General features: G+C 36.1%; 1 protein-coding gene across 1 annotated transcript; it reads left to right on the top strand.

Annotated features, from left to right (window-relative positions):
• The first annotated feature begins 2876 nt into the window (after positions 1-2876).
• On the top strand, positions 2877-18624 carry LOC108298113 (ATRX chromatin remodeler). Its single transcript, XM_017520846.2, has 5 exons — positions 2877-3083; positions 3928-4053; positions 4820-4915; positions 5418-5546; positions 15724-18624. The coding sequence occupies exons 2-5, from the start codon at positions 3937-3939 to the stop codon at positions 16000-16002; spliced, it is 621 nt and encodes a 206-aa protein (XP_017376335.1). The 5' UTR covers positions 2877-3083; positions 3928-3936; the 3' UTR covers positions 16003-18624.
• Positions 18625-19044: the final 420 nt, after the last annotated feature.

The following is a 19044-nucleotide window of genomic DNA, read 5'->3' as shown; positions in this document are numbered from 1 at the left end:
TATTGGCCCCCACTCTCTTCTGGCTTGTAGGGTTTCTACAGAGGTATCTGCTGTTAGTCTGATGGGCTTCCCTTTGTGAGTAACCCAACCTTTCTCTCTGGTTGCCCTTAGCACTTCATTAATGTTATAAATTGTGGTGTTTATAATCGAGAAATAAATACCACACTTGACAGTGTTTATTTCCAAAGAATTGCTTATTTTCATCCTTTTTTTATTCCTGCTATTCTCATATATCATCCTGTTAAACATGTGAGCAGAGAGTATATTATCCATATTTAATTTACAGTCATAGACTAAGTTATTATCCAATGTTACTGAGAGAATTAGTTGTACAGATAGAAATGAATTAGTTCCTAGTGTACAATTTTCTTCGTCTTTCTCTTAATCAGGTTGCTTTCTTAGAGAAATGAACTGATCTGACTATCATTAAGATCATTTATTGCTAGACAGAAGTAAAGTTAGGGATTATCTACAGAACATTTTCATCTTGTAATTTATTTGGTGTGTTGTAGAACAGCTGATTTTTCTCATTGTATTTGGTAAATGTGCTAAAAATGTTAGTCAATGTTATCTAGTTTTATTATTTTATCTCTCTCTTGAGCCATGTTTGGCATATGTGTGTTGGGGGGATGGGCATAGGAGTTACACATTTAAGGAAGCCTTATCTTTTAGTTGAATAAATTAATGCAAATTGGCCTGTCTTCTTGCCTGCCTGTTCAGTAACAGTGGACTTTGGATATTGATCTAGTGATGATAAACCTGTTGTATGTGGCATAGGCTGGAGAAGTCAGTTTTGATAGCAAGTTTCTACTTTGGTGTGAAAGAGAAGAATTTAGTTAACATTTCAAAGGAACTAAACCCATTAGCATCTATGTATTCTACCAGTAGATTTTATTGAGTCCTCTCATTTGTATGGTCTTTTATTGTTTTCTGTTTTCAACAAAGGAAATAGCACACACAGACATTTCAAAATGCATTTTACCTGTAATCTCAGTATTTTGGGAGATCGAGGTAGGAGGATCACTTGAGGCCAAGAATTTGAAACCAGCCTGGGAAACATAGTGAGATCCTATGTCTACAAAATTTTTAAAATCTGCCATGTACAGTGGTATACACCTGTAGTCCTAGCTACTCAGGAGGCTCAGGCAGGAGTATCACTTGAGCCGAGGAGTTCAAGGCAGCAGTGACCTATGACCATACCACTGCACTGCAGCTTGGGTGACAGAGCAGGACCCTATCTGAAAAGAAAAAAAAAGGAAGAAGAATTATGACGTTTCAATTATGGTTATATCTGTTAAGAAAATTCTGGGCCGGGTGTGTTGGCTCATACCTGTAATCCCAGCACTTTGGGAAGCCAAGGCCGGCAGATCACAAGGTCAGGAGATCGATACCATCTTGGCTAACATGGTGAAACCCTGTCTTTACTAAAAATACAAAAAATTAGCCAGGCATGGTGGCATGTGCCTGTAGTCCCAGCTACTCAGGAGGCTGAGGCAGGAGAATGGCTTGAACCCAGGAGACGGAGGTTGCAGTGAGCCGAGATCGTGCCACTGCACTCCAGCCTGGGCAACAGAGCAAGACTCCATCCCCCTCAAAGAAAAAGGGTCAGTTCTGTTACGAAAGGAAATAATTGTTTTGAATGTTTATTGGAGTAGCAAGATAGAAAGCTGTTTACAAGATATTAAATATCAGAATATTTGGAATTCGTGTCAGCATTTGCTATTATATAGAAAAAAAACTTAGGGCCTCGTGATTTCAATTTTTCATCTTGAGTTATTTAATACACATTTGAGTTCTTACCACTTTTTGGACCCTATACTCAAGGCATGGTTGAATAAGTAAAGGCATAATTATTTTCAAATGTGGGCTTTGTCTATGTAAAAATTATCGATGCATTAAGCATCACTACATGCAGATTAAATTTGAATTCAGTGTGCTATATATATACCTCCGCTACCTTCATTTGATCAGTAATTATGTCCTTTCACTAAATTCACACTCAATTTAGAAAGTGTGATCTAGGAGAACTTGTTAAAAGCTATGGAAAATCCTTCTGTAAAGTGAATTAATTTGCCTTTTATAGATCGAGGTTTTCATATGTTATTTCTTAATGAACAACTTATGAATATATTAAATTTATTAAAAGTAAAATATCTGTGATTCACTTTAAACCCCCACCCCATCTCTCTTTGTGTCTCATTCTCACAGTTATAATTTCACAGAGCAGGAGTTTAGCGTTCTTACCGAGTGTATAAATGATTCCAATTTTTTCAGCTTTTAATTTTTTAATCTTAAAAGATTGGCTTAAGCTACCATGATTTCTTAAAAATATATATACTGTGATAAATTGAAAAATGTATATCAATTTAAATTTGACCCATGAGTCTTTACAGTGTAATTTACATTTGACCTTTCTGCAGTTGGAATATAAGCCTGATATGTTCCAGCTAAACTGTCCTGTAACTGTTTAGATTAATTTAGATTCGTTTTTTTATTAGTATATTTGTTGGTAGCTAAAGTGATTGTGAAAATAAAGTTGTTTATTATGTATAAATAGGAGTAGCCATGATTTCTAGCATAGGCATCCAATATAATCACTACTTTAAGCATACTTATTTTAGCATTTATCAACTCAGAATTAAGCACAAAACAAAATGCGTGTGAAAAAAATGTTAAGTTGGTAGAAATACCTTGAAAAGTGGTCATTTTAAAAAAATTGAAGGCCTAAAACATACTGTATAAACGTGAATGTCTTATATAAGAGGCTGGTGTTACATGTTTTGTTGCTGTTTTCTTAGTAATTGTCATATTTTTCAGAAATATACATAGCAATCAGGTTCTGGTTTCTAGTACAGTGGACCATAGAACTCTGGAGATACTATACTATTCAGAGGGAGAAAATAATTGTCTGTTATTTCAACCCCTCTAAACAGGATACCATACTTGCAGAACTCCTTCAGATACATAAAGAACACATTGTAGGATATCATGAACATGATTCTCTTTTGGACCACAAAGAAGAAGAAGAGTTGACTGAAGAAGAAAGAAAAGCAGCTTGGGCTGAGTATGAAGCAGAGAAGAAGGTAGTTGATGCAAAATGCGTTTTCGTTTTTGTCATGTTAGTAATTTGAAAGCAATGAAGAAAAAAAGGGTCACATTTGAAACAGGTAATAATAATATAGTGGGTTTTAGGAACACAGTTCCCAATTACAAGAATCTCTTTATGGGTTGATTTCAACTACCTTTGGTGGTAGAGTAGGAGGAGAAGACAGAAGAAAATAGTTTACACTTAAAAGAGTGGTAACCCTATTTCTGCTTAGTATTTATTGAATTGAGTGATGAGTGGGAAGCCATATATTTAGCATCAGTACCCTCTCTGTAGTAAAAAACATAAAGGAGCTTAGAGTTTGGAGGTGGAAATAAATGTAACTTTAGCATGTATACCATGAAATCTAAATTTTGGCTGAATATCAGAACACAAAAATATTTCATTATTAGACGTTAATGCCATTTGCTCCAGCAGCAGCTTTATTTAAGATGATTCTATGTTTTAAACATCAACCCACTTGAGCAAAAATGTGCCTGAGCATGGGAAACCTTATCTTAATACCTGAATCCTTTTCAAACTCCTAACTTACTGTACCAAACTTCTTCTAACATTAATGTGATGTTCAGAGTCTCATCAGAATTCTCTGAGTTGCCCTTATTCTGTGGGAATTATCAGAAAAAAAGTACACCTTTATGGGTTAAAGCTTTCCGTGTAATAAGATCTTGCTTTTCGGTGAAAAGGGTGTTTTGTTTGTGTGTGGAAGAGTGTTAATAATTTCCTGGATTTGAGAATGTGGATTCTTTTCTAAACCAGTAGGTGATGTAGAATTTCAAGTTTTAAATCACAATGTGAAAAGTACATATTTTTTTTGTTTTTAGGGACTGACCATGCGTTTCAACATACCAACTGGGACCAATTTACCCCCTGTCACTTTCAACTCTCAAACTCCTTATATTCCTTTCAATTTGGGTGCCCTGTCAGCAATGAGTAATCAACAGCTGGAGGTAAGTTGTGAAGTACAAAAGTAATTTAACATGAATTAAAGGCAATTTCAAGTGCCTTGTTGTTGAGGGTTCACCATGCAGGAATATCACATTCTCCAAAAGATTACCTCTGAATAGACCAAGAAATTTTTCTTTTATTTGTTGACTGTTTTGAACTAACATAATGTTGTAAAATGTGGTTTGTTCAGAGCACAAAGGAATCAGTTGGTGAATTAATGTACTTTGAATTATTTTAATTAAGAAACAATAGGGCTGCTGACCAGCTTGGGGAAATAGCACCTTCTTCAGTTATAAAATATTTATAATAAACAAATTCCTATCTTACTGCTTAAAAGTAAGATAAAATATACTCATTAATTTCTATTTTAGTGCATTATAGATGTACACTTAAATATATAATGCCCAATATTATGAAATAAATTATTTAAAGCTAGAATCACCTGTAAATTAAATAGGAAAGATTGGGTTTTTATTATACCAATAATGACTTAGTTAAATCTGAAACACATTATAAAATGTGCTTATGGATTCATCTAAATTATGAAATTATTGGTGTGATAAGACTCAAACTTTTATCTTCTTAACAAGACCCTTTGGACATTGATACGTTTTACTTCACTTTATTGACACTGAATTTTGCTATTTTCTTCAATTATTTAAAGAGGTTTAAAAACAACTGCTATAAATTGGCAAATGGAAGGATTCCTATACTTTAACACTGTGCTGTCTTTCTGCCTTATATAACTTATTTTTTGCATTCTCCTAGGACCTCATTAATCAAGGAAGAGAAAAAGTTGTGGAAGCAACAAACAATGTGACAGCAGTGAGGATTCAACCTCTTGAAGATATAATTTCAGCTGTCGTAAGCTAATTGGCAATTGTCTTATTCCAACCTCCAGTTTGTGCCCTCCACCCCCAACTGCCATTTGTTTTAATTTTTAATTGTTTCCTTTACTTCTTATAACTTGATTTGCAATAGTAAAATATTAGTAGAATGGATGGATAATAGTGCCAAGCTGTAACCCAGCAATTTTGCATAGGTGTTGGCACAAATGAGAAATGGGTGAAATATAAGAATTGAGAAATCAAAAATCAAACATGGAAATGTATGTATTGTTTACATAAACATTTTAATTACCAGTTACACAAATTAAATCTAAATTATTGTTTCATTCCAGAGATAGCCGGCCCAAGCACATCAGTGAACAACTTAGTGTACCGTGTTTTTGAATTATGTTTTTCTTTAGAAAAGAATAAAGGAAAATGGGGGAAAACCTTGGAAAATCCCAAATATCTTTAAATACCTTAATTATTTTTCCTCAATTGTGCAGTACTAAGGAATAAATAGAAAATTTTTCTTTTAGTGGAAGGAAAACATGAATCTCTCAGAGGCCCAAGTACAGGCGTTAGCATTAAGTAGACAAGCCAGCCAGGAGCTTGATGTTAAACGAAGAGAAGCAATCTACAACGATGTATTGACAAAACAACAGATGGTAAGAATTCTGACTATTTCTAGGTTATGTTTAATTTTCTTGAATTTGTAATAATAGGTTTGTATGACATCTATATCAGTAATTATTCCTACTATGGATGGATGGATGGTCATTGGTAATTCTGGAAGAAATGTAAAAAACCCAGGAATGTCAAGTAAATGTAATATATTTTGTTACAAAAAAAGAACAGCTACCCAAAGGAATCCTGGAAGTTTACATAGGATCTAGTCCATATAATTTTATTTCTCATATATTCTAGACATCTCTGTAGGAATTTTTGCCAGAGTTTTATCACATTTGCCATTTTTATTTTATTTAACTTTTAATTTTTGTGGGTATATAATAGGTATATATACTTATGGGGTACATAAGGCATATTGATATAGGCATACAGTGTATAATAATCACATCAGGGTTAAAGATTATCATATCAAGCACTTATTCTTTCTTTGTGTTACAGACAATCCAATTATATGCTTCTAGTTATTTTTAAATGTGCAATAAATTATTTTCGACTATAGTCACCCTGTTGTGCTTTCAAATACTAGATCTTATTCATTCTAACTATACTTTCATACCTATTTACCATCCCCCATTCCTTCATTCCCTGCTACCCTTCTCAGCTTCTGGTAACTACCATTCTACTCTGTCCCCATAAGTTCAATCGTTATAATTGTTAGCTTCCAGAAATAAGAGAGAACATGTGAACTTTGTCTTTCTATGCCTGGCTTATTTCACTTAACGTAATGATCTTCAGTTCCATGCATGTTATTGCAAATGGCAGTATCTTGTTCTTTTTTATGGCTGAATAGTACTTCGTTGTGTATGTGTACTACATATTCTTTATTCATTCATCTGTTGGTGGACACTTAGGTTGCTTCCAAATCTTAGCTATTGTGAACAGTGGCTACAATAAACATGAGAGTGTAGATACCTCTTCAATATATTGATTTCCTTTCATTTGAATATAGACCTAGCAGTGGGATTTGTAAATCATATGATACCTCTATTTTTAGTTTTCTGAGGAACCTCCAAACTGTTCTCCATAGTGCTTGTAGTAATATACGTTGCTAACAACCGTGTGCGTGAGTTTCCTTTTCTCCACATCCTTACTAACATTAATTATTGCCTGTCTTTTGGATAAACACCATTTTAACTGGGGTAAGATAATATCGCATTGTCTTTTTTTGTTTGGTTGGTTTTGTAGAGATGGGGTCTCACTATATTTCCCAGGCTGGTCCCAAACTCTTGGGCTTAAGCAGTCCTCCCGCCTCGGCCTCCCAAAGTGCTGGGATTACAGGCATGAGCTACCATGCCCAGTTTCTCATTTTAGTGTTGATTTGCATTATCTAATGATTGATGATGTTGAGTACCTTTTCCAATGTCTGTTTGCTATTCGTATGTCTTCTTTTGAGAAATGTCTGTTCAGATCTTTTGCCCATTTTAAAATCTGATTATTAGATTTTTTTTTTTTCCTATGAAGTTGTTTGAGCTCCTTATATATTCTGGTTAATAGTCCCTTGTCAGTTGGATAGCTTGCAAATATATTTCTGGCATTCTGTGGGTTGTCTCTTCACATCGTTGATTGTTTCCTTTGCTGTGCAGAAGCTTTTTAACTTAATGGTATCCCATTTGTCCATTTTTGCTTTGGTTGCCTGTGCTTGTGGGGTATTACTCAAGAAATCTTTGCCAGTTCAATGTCCTGGAGTTTGCCCAATGTTTTTCTGTAGTAGATTCATAGTTCGAGGTCTCAGATTTAAGTCTTTAATCCATTTTGATTTGAATGTTGTGTATGGCAAGAGATAGGGATCTACTTTCATTGTTCTGCTTTCATTGTTTCATGGGTATCCAGCTTTCACAGCACCATTTATTAATGAGACTGTCCTTTCTCCAATGCATGTTCATGGCACCTGTGCCAACAATGAGTTCACTAGTGTGTGGATTTGTTTCTGGGTTCTCTCTTCTGTTCTCTTTGTCTATGTGTCTGTTTTTATGCCAGTACTATGCTGTTTTGTTTACTGTAGTATAATTTGAAGTCAGGCAATGTGATTCCTCCAGTTTTGTCTTCTGCCAATTACAACTTTGCCTATTCTGAGTCTTTTGTGGTTCCATGAAAATTTCAGGACTTTTTTTATTTCTGTGAAGAATGTCATTGGTATTTTGGTAGGGATTGCATTGTATCTATAGATGGCTTTGGATAGTATGGGCATTTTAACAGTATTAATTCATCCATTCCATGAACATAGAATATCTTTCCATTTTTTGTACCCTCTTCCATTTCTTTCATCAACATTGTATAGTTTTCATTGTGGAAATCTTTCATTTCTTTTGTTAAGTTTATTCCTAAGTATTTAATTTTGACTGTGGCTACTGTAAATGCAATTACTTTCTCGATTTCTTTTTCAGATTATTCGCTGCAGGCATATAGAAACACTGCTGGTTGTGTATGCTGCCACTTTACTAAATTTGTTTATCAGTTCTTAAATGTTTTTGCTGGAGTCTTTAGGTTTTTCCAAATGCCACATCATATCATTTGCAAACAAGATAATTTGACTTCTTCTTTTCCAACTGGGATGCCCTTTATTTCTTTCTCTTGTCTGATGGCTCTAGCTATGACTTTCAGAACTATGTTGAGTAACAGTGGTGAAAGCTGACATCCTTGTTGTGTTCCAATTTTTAGAAGAAAGTCTTTCAGTTTTTCCCCATTGAGTATGATATTGGCTGTGAGTCTGTCAGTATATGGCTTTTATTGTGTTGAAGCATGTTCCTGCTATAGCTGGTTTTTTGAGGGTTTTTTTTTTTTTTATCATGAAGGGATGTTGAATATTATCAAATGTTTTTTCAGCATCAATTGAAATGATCACACGGTTTTTGTCCTTCATTCTGTTGATATGATGTATCACATTGATTGATTTGCATATGTTAAATCATCCTTGCAGCCCTTGGATAAACCCTACTTGGTCATGTTCAGCAACAGCTTTTTAATGTGTAGTTGAATTCTGTTTGCTAGTATTTTGTTGAGGATTTTTGCATGAATGTTCATCTCGGATATTGCCTTGTAGTTTTTGTTTTTTGATATGTCTGTCTGGTTTTGGTATCAGAGTGTTAACTGGCCTTGTAGAATGTGTTTGAAGTATTCCCTTCTCTACTTTTCACAATTGTTTGGGGAAAATTAATATTCTTCTTTAAACGTTTGGTAAAATTCAGCAGTGAAGACATTGGTTTCCAGGCTTTTCTTTGCTGGAAGACTTTGTATTACAGCTTTGATCTCATTACTTAGTAACTGGTCCGTTCAGATTTTGGATTTCTTCATGTTTCAGTCTTGGTGGATTGTATGTGTCTAGGATAATTTATCCATTTCTTCTAGGTTTTCTAATTTTTTAGTATCATTTCTATGGTATCAGTTTTAATGTCTACTTTTTAATATTTGATTTTATTTGAATCTTCTCTTGTTTTTCTTAGTCTGACCAAAGGATTGTCAATTTTATCTTCTCAAAAAACCAACTTTTTATTTATTTCTGCACTGATTTTATTTATTTTACTAATTTGGGGTTTTGTTTTCTTATGTTTTTCTAGTTCTTTAAGATGCATTGGTAAGTGTTTAATTGAAGTTTTTATTCTTTTCTGATATACACATTTAGAGCTGTAACCTTTCTCTTAGTATGCTTTTGGTGTATCCCATAGGTTTTGTATGTTGTGTTTCCTTTATCATTTGTTTTTTTGTTTGTTTGTTTGTTTTGAGATGGAGTTTTGCTCTTGTTACCCAGGCTGGAGTGCAATGGCGCGATCTCGGCTCACCGCAACCTCCNTTTTTAGTAGAGACGGGGTTTCACCATGTTGACCAGGATGGTCTCGATCTCTTGACCTCGTGATCCACCCGCCTCGGCCTCCCAAAGTGCTGGGATTACAGGCTTGAGACACCGCGCCCAGCCCCATTTGTTTTTAAGAAATTTTTCAATTTTCTTCTTAATGTCTTCATTGACCCACTGGTCATTCAGGAGCATATTGTTCAATTTTCATGTTTTTATATAGTTTCAAAAATTCCTCTTGTTATTGATTTCTAGTTTTATTCCCTTGTGGTCAGAGAAGAAACTTGATATGATTTCACTTTGATTGTTTTAAGACTTGTTTTGTGGCCTAACATATGGTCTTTCCTTGAGAATGATGTATGTGTGAGGAAAAGAATGTATATTCTGTGACCATTGGATGAAATGTTCTGTAAATATCTATTTGGTCTCTGGTGCAGAGTAAGTCCACTGGGTTTTGTTGTTGTTGTTGGTTTTCTGTCTCAATGATCTGTCCAATATGTAAAGTTGAGGTGTTGAAGTCTCCAGCTATTATTATTTTGGAGTCTGTCTATTTAAATAGAATAATATTTACTTTCTATATCTGGTGCTCCAGTGTTGGATGCACATATATTTACAGTTGTTGTATCTTGTTACTGAATTGACCCCTTCATATTATATAATGACCATCTTTGTCTCTTGAAGTCTATTTTGTCTGATATAAATATAGCTAGTCCTGCTCTTTTTTTTTTGTTTCCATTTTCATGAAATGTCTTTTTTCATCCCTTTATTTTTAGTTTATATGTGTCTTTATATAGGTAAAATGTATTCTTATAGGAAACAGATGGTTAGGTCTTTTTTTAAAAATCCATTCAGACACTATATGTCTTTTGATTGGAGAGTTTAGTCCATTTATATTCAATGTTATTCTTTTTTTAAACTTTCATTTTAAGTTCATGGATACATATGTGGATTTGTTATATATGTAAACCTGTGCCACAGGTTTGTTGTACAGATTATTTAATCACCCAGGTATTAAGCCTAGCACCCATAACTTATTTTTTCCTGATTATCTCCCTCCTCCCACACTGTACCCTCTGGCCACTCTCAGTGTCTGTTGTTGCCCTCTATGTGTTCATGTTTAGCTCCCGCTTATTGGTGAAAACATGGTATTTGGTTTCCCGCTTATTGGTGAAAACGTGGTATTTGGGTAGGAAACTATCCTTAGTTTGCTAAGGATAATGGCCTCCAGCTCCATCCATGTTTCTTCAAAGGACATGATCTTATTCTTTTTTTATGGTGGCATAGTATTCCATGGTGTATATGTACTACATTTTCTGTTTTTTTTTTTCCAAGCATCATTATTTATAATCAGGTTTATAGAGGATATAAAATTTTTAAAAGAGATTGACAGCAGTCTCTTTAAGATATACGCTGAGGTCTGGGTCTTAAGCCTAGATGAGAAAGTTGATTTTTGATCTCTGAGATTACTAATAGCTGAGTGGGCTGCTGTTGGAATAAGAAAAGCTCTAGTTGTCTATAACATGTTGAATTTGTCAGCCTGTTTGTGATGAGCTGCATTCAATAAACCAAATGCAGAGGCATCAGTAGCAGACTATGGCTCTGCTAGCTGAGGTTTAGAAATCACAGGATGCAACGTTTCAATTTTGGCTATGGAACTTGATAATGGGGCATTCCATAATAAATGCCTTACAAGGGGACTTGAGTATGAGTGGGCAGAGGGCACACGTATCTAGAGCGTCAGTCACTGTAGGTATCAGGAAGAAAGGCACATTTAGAGAATACATACACCTTTACACACATGGATTCTCTTTTTTTTCTCCTCTCTGGAATTTATTTTATTTTTATTTGCACATTTTCTTTATCTGGTGTACCACTGACACGCAGTGGTAGCTTTATTATTAGCTTTATTATTAGTTTTATTCCATGTTTCTGCTTTTCTGAATAATGCTGCAGTGAACACATACATGTATCATTATAATAGAACGATTCATGTTCCTTTGAGTTTATACCCAATAATACGATCACAGGGTTGAATGGTAGTTCTGTTTTTACTCTTTGAGGAACTGCCACACTGCTTTCCACAATGGACGAACTAATTTACACTCCCACCAACAGTGTTTAAGCATTTCTTTTTCTCTATAACCTCACCAGCATCTTTTGACTTTTTAATAATAGCCATTCTGACTGCTGGTGTAAGTTATCTCATTGTGGTTTTGATTTGCAGTTCTCTAATGATCAGTGATGTTGAGCTTTTTTTCATATGCTTGTTGACCACATGTATGTCTTATTTTGCAAATTGTCTGTTCATGTCCCTTGCCCACTTTTTAATGGGGTTGTTATTTTCTTGTAAATTTCTTTAAGTTCCTTATAGATAATGGATATTCCTTGTTAGATGGATAGTTTGCAAAACTTTTCTGCAATTCTGTAGGTTGTCTGTTTACTCTGTTGATAAGTTTCTTTTACTGTGCAGAAGCTCTTTAGTTTAGTTGGATTTCATTTCTCCATTTTGCTTTTGTTGTAATTGCTTTTTGCATCTTCATCATGAAATATTTGCCCATTCCTATATCCAGAAATATATTGCCTAGGTTGTCTTCCAGGGTTTTTATAGTTTTGGGTTTTACATTTAAGTCCTTAATGCATCTCAAATTCATATTTGTGTATGGTGTAAGGAGGGAGTCCAGTTTCAATCTTCTGCCTGTGCCTAGCTGATTACCCCAGCACCGTTTGTTGAATAGGGGGTACTTTCCCCATTGCTTTTGTCAGCTGTGTTAAAGATCAGATGTTTGTAGGTGTGTGGCCTTATTTCTGGGCTTGCTGTTCAGTTCCATTGATCTGTGTGTCTTTTTGTACCAATACCATGCTGTTTTGGTTATTGTAGCTCTGTAGTATAGTTTGAAGTTGTATAGCATAATGCCTCCAGCATTGTTCATTTTGCTTAGAATTGCCTTGGATATTCAAGCTTTTCTTTGGTTCCATATGAATTTTAAAATAGTTTTTGTCTAGTTTTGTGAAGAACATCATTAATAGTTTGATAGGAATAGCATTGAATGTATAAATTGCTTTGGGCACTATGGCCATTTTAACAATATTGAATATTGATACCTTTCTCTAGGTTTGGAAAATTTGAATAAACTTTATACCCCATCTGTCTCTCTGCCTCCTCTTTAAGGCCAATAACTCTTAGATTTGTCCATTCGAGGCTATTTTCTAGATCTTATAGATGTGCTTCGTTGTTTTCTGTTCTTTTTTCTTTTGTCTCCTCTGATGGTGCATTTTCAAATAGCCTGTCTTCAGGCTCGCTAATTCTTTCTCCTCCTTGATCAGTTCTGCTATTAAGAGACTTTTAATACATTCTTCAGTGTGTCAAATGCATTTTTGACTCCAGAATTTCTGCTTGATTACTTTAAATTATTTCAGTATCTTTGTGAAATTTATCTGATGGAACTCTGAGTTTCTTCTCTGTGTTATCTTGAATTTCATTGAATACCCTCAAGACAGCTATTTTGAATTCTCTGTCTAAACATTCACATATATCTGTCTCTCCAGAATTGGTCCCTGGGGCCTTATTTAGTTCATTTGGTGGTGGTGTGTTTCCTGGATGCTGTGGACATTGATTCATGTCTGGTTATTGAAAAGTTAGGTATTTATTATAGTCTTTGCAATCTAGCTTTGTTTGTGCCCATACTTCTTAGGAAGGCTTTCCAGGTATTCAAAGAGAGTTGAGTATTGTGATCTAAGTTGTTGGTCACTGCATCTCTATCTGCATTAGAGGGCATCCCAAGCTGGGTAATGCTGTGACTCTTGTAGTCTTGCAGACTCATAGAGATACCACCTTGGTGGTCTTGGATAAGATTTGGAAGAATTGTCTGGATTACCAGGCAGAGACTCTTGTTCTCTTCCCTTACTTTCTCCCAAACAGAATCAATCTCTGTGCTAAGCTGTCTGGAAAGCTGGCGGAGAGGTGACACAAGCACCCCTCTGGCTCCCTCCACAGGGGCCACACTGGGTTAGACCTGAAGCCTGCATGGCAGTGGGTCTCACCCAAGCTCCACAGCAACCACTGCCTGGCCTCTGCCTTTGTTGGCTCAAGGTTCTAAGGCTCCACATTCAGCATGTGGCAAAGCGTGCCCTGCTTGTGTCCTTCCCTTCTGGGCTGCAAATGTCCCCCAGCCCAAGGCCAGTCCCAAGATGCTGTCCAAGATCCAGGACCTAGAGTCAGAAACTTTAGGAATCTGCTTGGAGCTATATTCTACTTTGGCTGAGCTGGCACCCAAGCCACAAGACAAAGTCCTTTCTACCCTTCCCTTCCCTTTCCACAAGCAAAGGAGTCTCTCCCTGTGTCCACTAGCAACCCCCTCAGGCTCACAGCAGGTACTACCTGGCTACTGCTGATGTTCACTCAGGCCCCAAGCAAGGGCCTGTCAATCAGCTTGTGGTAAATACTACCAGGACTACGACTCTCTCTTCTGGGAAGTGGGCTCCCCTGCATCCCAGGAAAGGTCCAGAAATGCTATCTAAAAGCCAAGGCCTAGAATTAGGGTCCCCAAGGGTCTGCTTGGTACCCTACCCCACTGTGGCTGAGTTGGTACCTAAACCATATGTCAAAGTCCTCTTTACTCTTTCCTTTTCTTTTCTCAACCAGAAGTCTCTTCCCATGGTGTCCACAGCTGGGAATGTGCTATGTCACACCTGAAGGTAGCCTGTCTCTGAGTCTCACTGAAGGCCCACTGCAAGTAGTACCTGATTATTCAGGGCCCAAGGGCTCTTTAGAGAGCAGGTGTTGAATCCTGCTGGGATTGGGTCATTCCCTTTAAGAGAACGAGTTTCCTCTGGCCAGGGTATGTCTGGAAATGTCATCTAGGAGCTAGGGCCTGGAACAGGGGCCTCAGGACTCTGACTGGTGCCCTATCCTACTGTGGCTGAGGTGATATTCAAGCTGCAAGACAAAGTCTTCTTTATTCTTCCCTCTCCTCTCCTCAAGCAAAAGGAAAGAGTCTGTCCTGGAGCTGTGAGCTATGCTGCCTGGGATTTGCAAAGTGGGGGCACAAGCAATCTCCTGGCCACCCTGGCTGGTATCTCACTAGGTCACATGACCCCCAAGTCCAGTGGCTCTCAGCCCAGCACAACACAGCACAGGACTTGGGAGTCTTTGTGGCCTAGATTGCCTTTCAGGTTTATTTAGAATCGCAGAACTCTTTAGTTCACGGTAGCAAAGCTTGTCAGAAGTCAGGTTCCACCTGCTGGGATAGGTGATTTCCCTCTGGCTGTGGCTGGTGTAAATACTCCCTCAGTGGGTACCAGCTGAGTTCTGCCTGGTGTTTCTTTTCACTGTGACAGGGCAGCACTGAGCTCCAATGAAGAGTCCCACAATCACTGTACTCTCCTCCAAACACAGAGATTCTCTCTCCCTGCCACCTGGCTGCTCTTGGGATGAGTGAAGGGTGGCATTGACAGTTCAAGACTGGTTTTCTACCCTCTTTAGTGCCTCTTTCAGTGATATGAAGTTAAAATCCGGTACAATGATTACTCACCTGATTTTTGGTTCTCAGGAAGTTGCTTTTATTGTGGATAGTTTTTCAATTTGGTGTTCCTGCAGGGAGGACAATCAGTGGAGGCTTCTATTCAGCCATCTTGCTCTGCCTCCAGTCACATTTGCCATTGTTAAATAACCTCAAAATAGTAGTATACTTGTCAGTGTGTTTAATTTGAGAATAAAAAGTGAGCTATGAATGATACTTATCAAAGGTTTCTATTAAGTTATATAATTCTTTAAAAGCGCGCCGTATTCCAGGATCGTTGATCATGTTTCCCAACACAATTGTTTGCCAGCCTTCTGCCTTATACTTGGAAAATTCAACTCTTGACACCAGGGAATCCATTTCTGTGGCATGTATTTTACTTAGAAAGCACTGCAGGGTTATGTGGTTTTAAATTATCTTAGGAAATTTGAGACATTCTAGGTCAGAATTATTCCTGCTGCAAGTGCCTTTCCCTTTGGTGTTTGTCACTAAAATGTTTGTCTGTCATGTGAAATACTCAAAAGAATGACAAAAGAATCTTGACCAAAAAATGCTGTAACTAATACTTGAGACTAATCACAGTGCGGAACACGTTACTACGGCAACTAACATAAATGCTGCTTGCAATACAATAGTAAAGACATTAAGAGAATTTAGCCCTAAATGGTCTTACTAACTGGTTTCTACAGTAATGGTCCTGTGAATGCCATCAAATTAGTAATGGTGATAACAATAATGTGTTTTCCTTTTGGTATGGTACCCCCTTAACAAATCGATTTTAAGTCAAAACTTGATACCTCTTTTGAGACAGGTCATGCACTTGTAACAACTCCCATTTTCTCTCTATAGTTAATCAGCTGTGTTCAGCGAATACTTATGAACAGAAGGCTCCAGCAGCAGTACAATCAGCAGCAACAGCAACAGATGACTTATCAACAAGCAACACTGGGTCACCTCATGATGCCAAAGCCTCCAAATTTGATCATGAATCCTTCTAACTACCAGCAGATTGATATGAGAGGAATGTATCAGCCAGTGGCTGGTGGTATGCAGCCACCACCATTACAGCGTGCACCACCTCCAATGAGAAGCAAAAATCCAGGACCCTCCCAAGGGAAATCAATGTGATTTTGCACTAAAAGCTTAATGGATTGTTAAAATCATAGAAAGATCTTTTATTTTTTTAGGAATCAATGACTTAACAGAACTCAACTGTATAAATAGTTTGGTCCCCTTAAATGCCAATCTTCCATATTAGTTTTCCTTTTTTTTTTTTTAAATAGGGCATACCATTTCTTCCTGACATTTGTCAGTGATGTTGCCTAGAATCTTCTTACACACATTGAGTACAGAAGATATTTCAAATTGTTTTCAGTGAAAACAAGTCCTTCCATAATAGTAACAGCTCCACAGATTTCCTCTCTAAATTTTTATGCCTGCTTTTAGCAACCATAAAATTGTCATAAAATTAATAAATTTAGGAAAGAATAAAGATTTATATATTCATTCTTTACATATTAAAAAAACACAGCTGAGTTCTTAGAGTTGATTCCTCAAGTTATGAAATACTTTTGTACTTAATCCATTTCTTGATTAAAGTGATTGAAATGGTTTTAATGTTCTTTTGACTGAAGTCTGAAACTGGGCTCCTGCTTTATCATCTCTGTGACTGAAAGTTAGAAACTGAGAGTTATCTTTGACACAGAATTGTGTGCAATATTCTTAAATACTACTGCTCTAAAAGTTGGAGGAGTCTTGCAGTTATCTTAGCATTGTATAAACAGCCTTAAGTATAGCCTAAGAAGAGAATTCCTTTTTCTTCTTTAGTCCTCCTGCCATTTTTTATTTTCAGTTATATGTGCTGAAATAATTACTGGTAAAATTTCAGGGTTGTGGATTATCTTCCACACATGAATTTTCTCTCTCCTGGCACGAATATAAAGCACATCTCTTAACTGCATGGTGCCAGTGCTAGTGCTTCATCCTGTTGCTGGCAGTGGGATGTGGACTTAGAAAATCAAGTTCTAGCATTTTAGGAGGTTAACACTGAAGTTGTGGTTGTTAGGTTCACACCCTGTTTTATAAACAACATCAAAATGGCAGAACCATTGCTGACTTTAAGTTCACATGAGGAATGTGCTTTAACAATTCCCAGTACTATCGGTATTGTGAAATATTCCTCTGAAAGATAAGAGTCACTGGCTTCTATGCGCTTCTTTTCTCTCATCATCATGTTCTTTTACCCCAGTTTCCTTACATTTTTAAAAAATTGTTTCAGAGTTTTGGTTTTTTTTTTTTTTTTAGTTTAGATCATAAGGCAATTATTAAATCAAAATTAATTCATCCAATACCCTTTTACTAGAAGTTTTACTAGAAAATGTATTACATTTTTTTTCTTAATCCAGTTCTGTAAAAATGACCTATAATTTTATTCATGTACAATTTTGGTTACTTGAATTCTTAAAGAAAACATTGTTTTTGACTATGGGAGTCAATTCAACATGGCAAAACCATTTTTGAGATGATGATATAACAGGTAGTGAAACAGCTTAAGAATTCAGAAAAAACTGGGTGTAGGCTTTGCTCTAGGTATCACTGGATTAGAATGAATTTAACATTAGCTAAAACTGCTTTGAGTTGTTTGGATGATTAAGAGATTGCCATTTTTATCTTGAAATAACTAGTGGTAAAACATCCGGGAGCACTAGAATTGTGATAATAGAATCTGTGAGGTTTGGTGGATCCCTCCCCCACCTTCCCATGATGAGATATCACTAATAATTTGTGTATATTTAGATATCATGCCAGCCATGTAATCAGATTTATTTAATTGGGCGGGGCAGGTGTGTATTTACTTTAGAAAAAATGAAAAGGACAAGATTTATGAGAAATATTTGAAGGCAGTATACTCTGGCCAACTGTTATCAGTTGGTATTTCTACAAGTTCAGAATACTTTAAACCTGATTTACTAGACCTGGGAATTTTCAACATGGTCTAATTATTTACTCAAAGACATAGATGTGAAAATTTTAGGCAACCTTCTAAACCTTTTTCACCATGGATGGAACTATAACTTAAAGAATAACACTTAGAAGGATTAATTGGAAATCAGAGTTTGAAATAAAACTTGGACCACTTTGCATACACTCTTCTCACTGACATTTTAGCTACATAATATGTACTTTGAGTATAACATCAAGCTTTAACAAATATTTAAAGACAAAAAAATCATGTCAATAAAATACTAAAAGGCTCATTTTTATATTTGTTTTAGATGTTTTAAATAGTTGCAATGGTTAAAAATGATGATTTAAAATGTTGCTTGTAATACAGTTTTGCCTGCTAAATTCTCCACATTTTGTAACCTGTTTTATTTCTTCGGGTGTAAAGCGTTTTTGCTTAGTATTGTGATACTGTATATGTTTTGTCCCAGTTGTATAGTAATGTTTCAGTCCATCATCCAGCTTTGGCTGCTGAAATCATACAGCTGTGAAGACTTGCCTTTGTTTCTGTTAGACTGCTTTTCAGTTCTGTATTGAGTATCTTAAGTACTGTAGAAAAGATGTCACTTCTTCCTTTAAGGCTGTTTTGTAATATATATAAGGACTGGAATTGTGTTTTTAAAGAAAAGCATTCAAGTATGACAATATACTATCTGTGTTTTCACCATTCAAAGTGCTGTTTAGTAGTTGAAACTTAAACTATTTAATGTCATTTAATAAAGTGACCAAAATGTGTTGTGCTCTTTATTGTATTTTCACAGCTCTAAAATCTGTGCACATACTGTCTCATAGAAAATGTATAGCTTTTGTTGACCTATATAATGGTGGTTCTTTTGCACATTTAGTTATTTAATATTGAGAGGTCACGAAGTTTGGTTATTGAATCTGTTATATACTAAATTCTGTAAAGGGAGATCTCTAACCTCAAAAAAAATTTACATACCAGGAAGCCCATATGTGTTTGTTAGTTTTGGATGCCTGTGTAATCCAGCCCATTTCCTGTTTCCCAACAGCTGTAACACTCATTTTTAAATCAAGCTGGGCTACCAACCCGTACTTGATAGAAAAGCTGCTTACCATTCAGAAGCCATAGCAGGTAGATGGAAACCTTATTACCTGGCCTCCAAAGAAGCTGAATATTTTGTAGCCTTCCCTTAGCTATGTTAA

Source organism: Cebus imitator, unplaced genomic scaffold (genome assembly GCF_001604975.1).
Source record: "Cebus imitator isolate Cc_AM_T3 unplaced genomic scaffold, Cebus_imitator-1.0 Scaffold887, whole genome shotgun sequence".
Classification (NCBI taxonomy): Eukaryota; Metazoa; Chordata; class Mammalia; order Primates; family Cebidae; genus Cebus; species Cebus imitator.
This window is presented reverse-complemented; position numbering and strand designations above follow the sequence as displayed.